Raw genomic sequence first — 10664 nt, forward strand, 5'->3', positions numbered from 1 at the left:
CTCACGGCATGTCAAAAATACGCTCTGTGTGCTCTCTGTTGTCCGTGAGTTGTCAGCGCTAATGTGCAATCACAATCTCTCCTTGACTTTGATGACCAATTGGTGAGCATTCACCGCAAATGCAGCTGCCTTTTTGCCATCAGTTACCTGCTGTATGTGCTCCGGTGTGCTGCCTGCTAAGTTGTTCTTCTATGCACTCGTTACACTCTCTGAAACGCTTCTACAGCCGCTCTCAAACTTGTTTTTCTGCTTCTGCTTGCAATTGCACGAGCTAATCGACGCTCCGCGGCGGGTTTTGAGCGTGCAATTCACTCGAAAAACTACAATGAGGGTTGTTGTTGGCATTCTTCGTACGTTGCCGCTTATTTTAAGGCAATTGCTTGTCGGTTTGTTTGGTAGCAAAATTATTTACGCTTGGCCGCTTCTCCATGGGCCACTACAGCACACCGAGGTGTTGTTAACACACTCAGATCGTTCAAGTTTTAGTGTAGTTCGTTGCTTGGCCGCGTGCGGTTGTAAATTTGCTTAGCTATTGGGGAAGAAATTAATTCGAACAGTTTCGAAACTCAGCAAAAATTAATACAAAAGCCGTCTATAAATGTAGAGCACCTATAGTTCCGAGATCGAGAATCGAAAAGTGCCAAGTTTTCTTTCGTATTAGCAAAACCGTGATTAAAGCGAACACTTGGATTATCGCTCACGGTGCAGCTATTGCACAGAATTTGGAAAACATTTCTAATAAGTGTTTAAAAAAATATTATCAAAACATAAACAAATGATCATTGAATGCTAAAAATTGTGTTGAAAATAATATCTTAACTCAAAATGAGTTTGTAATAAAAAACCATGAATATTTGTGAATTTTACGCAAGTAAATAACTCTATAAAAACAACAAAAAATAAAACAAAGCAAAAGCATCGAAAATATTTGTGTTTGCCACGGAAATGAGTTATTAGTGGTTTTGTGTTAAAAGTAGTAGTGAAAATTCAAATTCAATCAAATTGCAATTAAATTGCGTGGGAAAATTTGGAGAAATCATAAAAATCGCATGACAATTGAGTTTTAATGTGCACGAGTTACTGCTGGACAGTTGGAAAAGGTTGGTTGTGGTGTTATGAGAAGAAAAAAGTTGTATTTAATTTTTGAACATTTCGTAAGCGCTCAAAATATGTTGATACGTGAAAACGGTATTAGTTTATTAGATTTAAAAATAATAAAATTTCAAAATTTAAACCTTATAAATATTGAAGTTGTCAAATGTAAATATATTAAAATCTTTAAGGCGTAATTTTTGAAAAGTTCAAATTTTTTTAAACAATATTTAAAAAAAGTGTTATTTAATTAAAAATACAAAATTAACAATAATATCAAAAATCACTAAGCAGTTTTCAAATTTTAAAATTTTGTAGAGGAATCAAAATTTATTATTTGTATTTATAATATTCAAAAGGCAATGAAGTCTACACTAACATCAAAAATCCATCCCAATGGGTATTAGGAAAATTGTGTTTAAAAATCAAGACCTAACCTGGGCCAGTTAACGCATAGATTTACATAATTTGTGGAAATTGTATTTTAACTAAAAATTCAGAGTTCAGCACAAACAAAAAAAATATAATACTCAATTTGATAAGTTCTTGATTGAACCTTGTTTGGTTTTAGTTTCCTTGCAATGAGCATCAATTTCATAAATTGTTGAAATTTTGTTTTCTAAAATAATTTCTGGAATTTTTATTTTTTTGTTTTAGTAAAATTGAGCAGTAGGGCAACCAATCTGTTTTTAATAATCTTACTTAATATTTCTGGAAAATATAGTAAAAAAATGTACTGGTATATCCATATAGAGAAAGTCAAATAGATAAAAAAAAACTAATGTGTTTGACAAAAACCCTATTACTGTAGAGAATTGGTATGAGGAATATAAAAACTACTAAGAAAAAATGATAGAGAAGAAACAAAATATTTATACTGAAAAGTTTATTACAGGAATAACATGAATTTCACTTTTTATTAATACTATTTTGTTTCACAATTTTTAATGTTGGAAATTTTGAAAATTCATATCTGTGATCCCTTGAAAATATTGTATTTAGAATGATTATATATTTGTTGCTGAAATAAAATTAAACTACAATAAAGTTTCTGCAGTTTCTTAGAAAACTGTTATGGAAAGTAATAAGTGTTGAAATCTTGATCAAATTGTTTTTTTGTAATCTTGGCAACAAATTGTGTGGCTTGTGAATGATACCATTACATCAAAAAAAATTTTAATTTTAATAAAAAGTTTATCAATTCAGAAAATTTGCTACTAGTTATGTTTTCAGTTCATAGTTTGACTATTGTGTTTTCTTTTTATTTGTGTATGAAAACGTAATTTAAAATAGTGTTAAATCACTATGTTTAAATGATTGTTGTAAGCGACAAAAAATAAGTGCATTTCCATTTCAAGTAGAATATTCAATTAATAAAGACTACAAAGTACATAAATAAATTTGTTAGTAAACCGGAAACTCAACTGCACATAATTCACCATTAACACACACACAAAGCAAAATTTTCTCTGCCTCTTTTACATTTTCCTATTTTTATAACTTTTGTGCATTACTTATCTGCTACATTTCCATACATTTCACATTGAATTAATTTACTGGACTTCATCGCATTATTTAATTACCCTTTCTTCTTTTTCTTTCTAATAGCAATGGAACGCTTATAAAATCAACACTCATTAAAAACGTGACGTATGAAATAGAGCAAACCTTAAGAATAACAACAACTACATTAGGAACCACAGTTTAATAAGGAACCACATACACACACACGTATACACCACAAAATGTTGCAACTCAAGAGCATTACCTACATTTCGCTGCTCTGCCTGCTGCTCGCCACCAAAGCTAGCGGTTTGGCTAACTGTCCATCAGGTTGTCAGTGCGATGACAATACCTTGATCGTGCAGTGCGGTGAGGGTCAATTGGATGTGCTGCCGATTGCACTTAATCCGTCCATACAACGCCTGGTGATTCGAAACAACAAAATCAAGACGATAGACTCTTCGATACAATTCTATGTCGAGCTGACCTTCCTCGATTTGTCGTCGAATCATCTAATGACCATACCGCAGCGCACCTTCACCTATCAGAAGAAACTGCAGGAGGTGCATTTGAATGACAATAAGATCGGCGCAATCAGCAATAAAACATTCATTGGCTTGTCGGCCGTAACAGTATTGAATTTACGCGGCAACCTCATTTCCGAGCTACATTTGGGCACCTTCACGCCGTTGGCTAAAATTGAAGAGCTGAATTTGGGTAAAAACCGCATTGGCTTTGTGGATCCGAAAGCGTTTGACGGTTTGTCGCAGCTGCGCATCTTGTATTTGGATGACAATGCGTTGACTTCGGTGCCCGATCCAGTTATTTTTCAGGCCATGCCCAGTTTGGCGGAGCTCTTTCTCGGCATGAATACTTTATTGAGCGTACCGGCAGCGGCCTTCCAAGATGTGCCGGCCTTAACGCGTCTGGACTTACGTGGCGCTGGGTTACGGAATATCTCGCATGACTCATTTAAGGGTTTGGAAGCGCTGCGCCAACTGGATCTTTCTGACAATCGCTTGACGCGTATACCCACCTTCAGTTTGAGTAATTTGGTGCGTTTAGAGGAATTGGCTTTGGGTCAGAATGATTTTGAGGTGATTGTTGAGGGTGCATTTGTTGGTTTGAAGCATTTGAAACGCTTAGAAATCAATGGCGCTCTAAGGCTGAAACGCATAATGAACGGCGCGTTCTCGACCAATGGCAATTTGGAGTTTTTAAACCTGTCCTCGAATAAGATGTTGCATGAGGTGCAAGAGGGCGCGTTGAGCGGTTTACCCAATATGCGTCATGTCATATTGAAAGCAAACGCGCTCACCACACTCGCAGAAGGCATGTTTCCATGGCGTGATCTCATCACGCTCGATTTGTCGGAGAATCCGATATCTTGCGATTGTCGTGTCATGTGGCTGCGCAACTTGTTGGTGGAAAAGAACGGTACAAACGATGCGATCTCTGAGGTCTACTGCGCTTTCCCCGAACGGCTGCACGGTGAAGCTTTGCGTAACTTGAACCCGGCGCTTATGGGTTGTACACACACCGATCCACGCAAGCAAGCTTTGATTGGCGCACTACTCGTCGGGTCGGCAGCCACGATCACCACCTTGGCGCTCATATTGTATCGTTGTCGCCGCAAGATACGCGAATACATCAGCAACGGTGTTTGGGGTAACTCCGCTTTGGGACGCAAAGAACGTGAATACCAGAAGACTTTCTGCGATGAGGATTACATCACGCGCCATCAGCATCATCCCTGCAGTCTTGGTATACACTCGACCTTCTCGAACACCTACACCCCACATCATCCCGCTGCACGTCATTATGGCTTCTGCACCATGCCCATTAACGATTTGAACGCGCCAGAAGCACAAAAGAATCTGCAACAGCTGCAAGTGCCCACTGCCACAGTGTTGAGCGAGAAGAAGGCACTACAAACCGGTATTAGCATTGACGATTGCGCATCATACTCGCTACGGCTTAAACCCTGCAACGGCAACGTTGTGGAACCGCAGCCGAGCGTGAACCATTACACGAAACCGCAATTCGCACACTCCGCCGTTACGCTAGATGTCGGTGAGTCGTGTTACTCGTATGCCGATGTGCCAATGATGCATTCGCCCGCGGTGAATACATGCGAAGCACGCCAACACCAGCTGCGTCTCACGCAAGAGCACTTCAACCAACAGCAGCAACAACAGAAACAACAACAGCAGCAGCAACAACCGTCGCTGCATTATGGCACTTCATCACGTAGCGATTGTGATGCGTCTAGCGAGGTAATGGATGCCAATTATATTTACAGCAACACACACTATTCGATGCCGTTAGAGCAGGGACGTTGCGCCAAAACGCCCACACCACCGCCAATACCGCCAGCATTGCCCTTACGTAATGGCATAGCGACTACGGGTCGTCGCTCCTTCATGAGCGCCAATACACAGAAGCAACAACAGCAGCAGCAGCAGCCTTGCAACAACACAATGCGTAATCCCCACTGATCGCAGGTGTTTAGTGTGGGTAATGAGCTGCCGCTGGCTGTGCGTTACCCTACCTATCACCATCCGAAGCTGAGCTTGCACGCTTAGTGGGCGCCAACTGTGATGTGACCGCGTGTCGTAGCGTAAGCGTATTATCAAAACGGGACTTTTAGATATGGTATACAGAGGGACGTTAGCGTGTAGGAGAGATCACGAGATAGAATTTCAAGTATTACTACTGGGGACCCTTAGTACATAAATAGTGAACCAACGAATTATAGAACATAAGTAACTAACTCGTATGTAATTAGCAAAAAAGATAATAGGTTAAGTCCGTGCACTGAAAAGTATCCTTTGGAACCCAGACTTTCGAGGAGTGAAATTGAAATTGAATTTCAAAATCAAAATGGTACTTTTCAAAAAATTGTACATAAATATTAATTTAAAACAACAAAAGCACTTAGTTTTGACGAAGGAATCAACAAATCGGAAGACACAGCATTAATTGTAAATAAATTATACAAATTGTACTACTTAGTTCATAAGCATTATCATTATTATCACTTTTTTGTTTCGAAAAAAAGCACTGACTTAAATTTTAGTAAAGGTAAGTATACCGTTAAGCGAAAACTGTACTTAACCGTTAAGCAAATGTAAATTATTTTATAAAAACTGTTGTTTAGTTAGTTTATTTAGTTTTAATACAACAACACAACAATAATTTCTAATAGTTAGAAGAATATTTAAATTATATATAAAACATCGGTAAAAATCACAAAATTATCATAATGAAGTAAATAAAATATGAACTTTTTTGAATAAAAAATAAATAAATTTACGTTTTCATTAAGGGAAATGATTTGGACTATACTTTGAAAAATGATAGGTGGTTTATATATTTGTTTACTTCGATTTCGGTAATCAGAGGGTTTAAGATGAGTAGGTGATTACCCTTCTGCATCCGAGCCTAGTTCCGGGGCTGCCGGTTTCGCCTCTAGGCAGGCAATGGCGTGGGAATTTGCTCCTCGCAGGTGCTAAGGTTATACCGCCTTTTGAACAGGGGGTACCGCGCGAAGGTGAGGTTGACGTTTGGGAGGGATAGGCTATATAGTCGCTTCACCAACCCCATTTGCCCATTTTTGGTATTAGCTGAATGGGATCCCCCTTAGGTGGTTTGATTATAAAGGGTGATTTTTTAAGAGCTTGATAACTTTTTTTAAAAAAAAAACGCATAAAATTTGCAAAATCTCATCGGTTCTTTATTTGAAACGTTAGATTGGTTCATGACATTTACTTTTTGAAGATAATTTCATTTAAATGTTGACCGCGGCTGCGTCTTAGGTGGTCCATTCGGAAAGTCCAATTTTGGGCAACTTTTTCGAGCATTTCGGCCGGAATAGCCCGAATTTCTTCGGAAATGTTGTCTTCCAAAGCTGGAATAGTTGCTGGCTTATTTCTGTAGACTTTAGACTTGACGTAGCCCCACAAAAAATAGTCTAAAGGCGTTAAATCGCATGATCTTGGTGGCCAACTTACGGGTCCATTTCTTGAGATGAATTGTTGTCCGAAGTTTTCCCTCAAAATGGCCATAGAATCGCGAGCTGTGTGGCATGTAGCGCCATCTTGTTGAAACCACATGTCAACCAAGTTCAGTTCTTCCATTTTTGGCAACAAAAAGTTTGTTAGCATCGAACGATAGCGATCGCCATTCACCGTAACGTTGCGTCCAACAGCATCTTTGAAAAAATACGGTCCAATGATTCCACCAGCGTACAAACCACACCAAACAGTGCATTTTTCGGGATGCATGGGCAGTTCTTGAACGGCTTCTGGTTGCTCTTCACCCCAAATGCGGCAATTTTGCTTATTTACGTAGCCATTCAACCAGAAATGAGCCTCATCGCTGAACAAAATTTGTCGGACGTAAAGCGCGAAACACATTTCGAACCGAACACTGATTTTGGTAATAAAATTCAATGATTTGCAAGCGTTGCTCGTTAGTAAGTCTATTCATGATGAAATGTCAAAGCATACTGAGCATCTTTCTCTTTGACACCATGTCTGAAATCCCACGTGATCTGTCAAATACTAATGCATGAAAATCCTAACCTCAAAAAAATCACCCGTTAGAAAAAAAATTAAATTCAAAATAAATAAATAAAACCAAAGGTTAAGGCTAAACAAATTTTGAAAACAAAAATATTTAAATCAATTAAATTAAAGTAATTTTCGCAAAGATTGAATGCTATTATTAAAAGAAAATAAAATTATCAAGAAACTGATATAAATTCTTTCAGTTAATTAAATTATAAAAAATAATTGTTTAATTGAATTATTAAACAATAAAAATTAAAAAAATAAAATAAACAATTATTTTATTTATTATATTATTATTTTATTTTCTTGGGGTTAACACAAAATAAATGTCTCCTGTTGCTTGCTTTCGAGTTTAACATTTCCGTTGGTAGCAGCGTTATCTTTCATAAATATAACAAAATAATATAAAACGTCAACAACAATTGTTTAGACACATAACCTGCAGGACTAAAATTACACGAAGAACTCCACAATAAACTGCAGGTTTCAAATTTCCCCATAAAACAGGTACATGAAAGAAAGCCAATACAGCTCTTCCAAACACACGCATACATGTAGATCTAACTAAAGACCTGAGAAACACACGTCCCTACATGACCACGCATATATTTCGAGCATTTCGCCGAGGCGCTCCAGCTGTGCAACGGATTGTGTGAAATTATCGAGAACTATTTTTGAAAATTGCAAAGAAATTAATAGCTCATCATTTCGAAGGGAAGTGGAAACCAAGATCTTTTATTGCTTTTGTTGTTGGTAGGCTATCGCCAAGGCTCTTGGTGGGAATGTGTTTTTTTTCTTGTGTATTTTGTTTTGTCTACGAAATAAAGGACGAAGCAGCACCACAAACACACAGCCTTAGCGACTCTTGTTTAACTAGCCCCAGTATGTGAATGTGTGTTAGAAATAGAAAGAAGATATTATGCGGACATTGTAACGATTATGGATTTGCGGGGTTTCTTATAAGCACCTTGAGATTAAAGCGACTAGTTTGGAGAAGAATAAGATTTCAGTGCGCAATTGTTAATGTTGTAGGCTCTTTAGAAGTGATTAGTTGACCTTTTGTAGACCTTGAACATACGAGTATATGTATATACACACTATATAATAATAGTTTATTGCAATTTTTCAAATTCAAGCGCGCAAGCTAAAGGTCAACACGCCGGAATGCGAGGCTTCTTGATAAGGAAATGGCGTATTTTAGATTCCATTGATATACTATACTATTAAGTTTCTAAAATTGTCTATTTATTATACTTTAATATTTTCGCAACATGTTGCTACAGAGCATAATAGTTTTGTTAACCCAGCGGTTAATTCTGAGAAAATGAGCTGAACTGAGTTCCGCATGACTGTCTGTCCGTTCGATTGTCAGTCCGAAGCATAGTTGAGCCTAGCCGGAACTACTCCGATAAAAACGTGTTGAAAAGAACGATAAGCATATAAACAAAAACGTCAGAAGCATTAAATTTTACCGTAGAACTGCATACTTTTTGCTAAAATTCCATTTCTCAGTGACTGCTGGGCAGATTTCTATAAAATCGTATGCAAAACATTTTATAAAAAATATTGGGTCACGATTCAAAAATAAGCAAAGCCGCCGCCACTTCCTATAAAACTACTGTAAAAAAATCCATCAGAGTCTTTCATCATACAATACATAACTAAATGAAGCAGTAAAAAATATATTTGAATATATAATAATAAAATAAGCGCAATCAGTCGAAAGTTATATGTTCCCGAAAGAAATTTCCTAACTTTCTCGGTGCATGCTCTCTATTCTGCCGTTGCTATCTTACCTAATTTTTAGGGGCAATGGGCTAGGGGCTAAATGCACTACAACAAAAAAAAATTGGAAGAAAAATATACTTTTAGATACATATATCGTTGAACATATGGATAACGTTTTAGTAGTTATCAATGGCTGCACTTTCGAACCTTTTTCTCCGCTGAAGTAGGTAACCTGATCCAGTCTGGTGTCTTGTGCCTGAGCCTAGGTTTAATTCTTTACATTGGTTTAGAAAATAGTACAAACCCTATGTTCAATTCGTGTACACTATTTAATGGCAGCGCCTACAATCTACTTCATAACAGGCTATAATTATGAATTTTTTAATAAGTTTTTTAATAAGTTTAATTTCGAATTTTGAAAACAACTATTTCTAACTCCTGCATTCCTTTACACCAATCCACACGAGCCTTTTTTTGAGCGATTGCCAAATTGTGCGGGATCCAACGAGAACAAACCTTTTTTATGGCCAGGTGTTCATGAATATCGAATGTATGCTGGTGGGAGAATGCATAGGCATGCCTCTATATGAAGGTATGTTACATGACGGTCTAGCATTATCAGTTCACGTACGGCATCGCTGTTTTTGGACGACCTTCACGGAATTCGTCTTTGAGCGAGCGTCGGCCACGATTGAATTCGTTGTACCAGTTTTTCACAGTGCTATAGTATGGTGCTTCATAGCCATACAAAGATTTTAGTTCATCGATGCATTTCGCACGAAAATGTTCACGAGTTAATTCCATTTTTTGACCGAGATGAATTTTTTAATTCCCAGTAAATAAAACAATTCACGATTAAATGACAAAACGTTCTGAGTGATGTTATGCTAAAAAATGTCAAACTTTCCGATGGAAATGTCAGATTGTACCTGGCAACACTTAGTGTTGCCTAGGCCAGAAATATATATAGCAGGCCTCGTAAGATGTTATGAATATCCTTCAGTCCTCTTGTTGTGAGGTATTTCGGTAGCTCTCCTTAATCGAGCCATATCTAGAAAACCAGATGGGATTTGTAGAAAAACGGTATACCATCGTGTTTGTAGCAATAGCATTTTACTACATTTCAAATTACGAAGACTTTTGCAAGCTTAAGCTAAATTTTTTAATAAGTATATTATATATGTATATGTATATATAATATATTTTTACGGCTTTACAAGAAAATTTAACAGTGTTTAGGGGAATGAAATACGTCTTCGAATCAATAAGTAATTAAGCACAATGAAATATGCAATAAAGCGCTTATCGATTATTCAAAGTCTCAATCCGCACGGCGTTCAGACCAAATGTTTGCTTTATAGGGCCGCAGTGACTTAATTTACTACAAAAATATATTTTTAGTATTTAGAATAATAAAAGGGCGTCACATGATATGAAGAACACCAAATAACAACATCAAGACTTGATTATATTGAACTTTGTTATTTCGAAAAAATTCATATTAACAATGATTTTACAGAAATTTCACGCTCAATAAAAGCAGAAAAACTTGCGTGAATGTGGAATAACGAGCGCATTATTTCCTTATGAATGAGATTATGAATTTATTTTTTTATTCAAACAAGTATTGCACCTTTGACTGCATATTCTTTTCAATTTAATTTATTTTTTTCCAATAATATTTATTTTTTAATGATTTCAATGGCTTCACACTCATCGTTTTGTATGTAGATATAGTTACATATATGTATGAGTATATGTCTGCGC

General features: G+C 36.9%; 1 protein-coding gene across 1 annotated transcript; it reads left to right on the forward strand.

Annotated features, from left to right (window-relative positions):
* Positions 1-390: 390 nt before the first annotated feature.
* Positions 391-5623, forward strand: LOC105224099 (insulin-like growth factor-binding protein complex acid labile subunit). The gene is made up of 2 exons (XM_011202086.4): positions 391-1100; positions 2701-5623. The coding sequence occupies exon 2, from the start codon at positions 2838-2840 to the stop codon at positions 5091-5093; it is 2256 nt and encodes a 751-aa protein (XP_011200388.2). The 5' UTR covers positions 391-1100; positions 2701-2837; the 3' UTR covers positions 5094-5623.
* Positions 5624-10664: the final 5041 nt, after the last annotated feature.

This window comes from Bactrocera dorsalis, chromosome 5, assembly GCF_023373825.1.
Source record: "Bactrocera dorsalis isolate Fly_Bdor chromosome 5, ASM2337382v1, whole genome shotgun sequence".
NCBI lineage: Eukaryota > Metazoa > Arthropoda > Insecta > Diptera > Tephritidae > Bactrocera > Bactrocera dorsalis.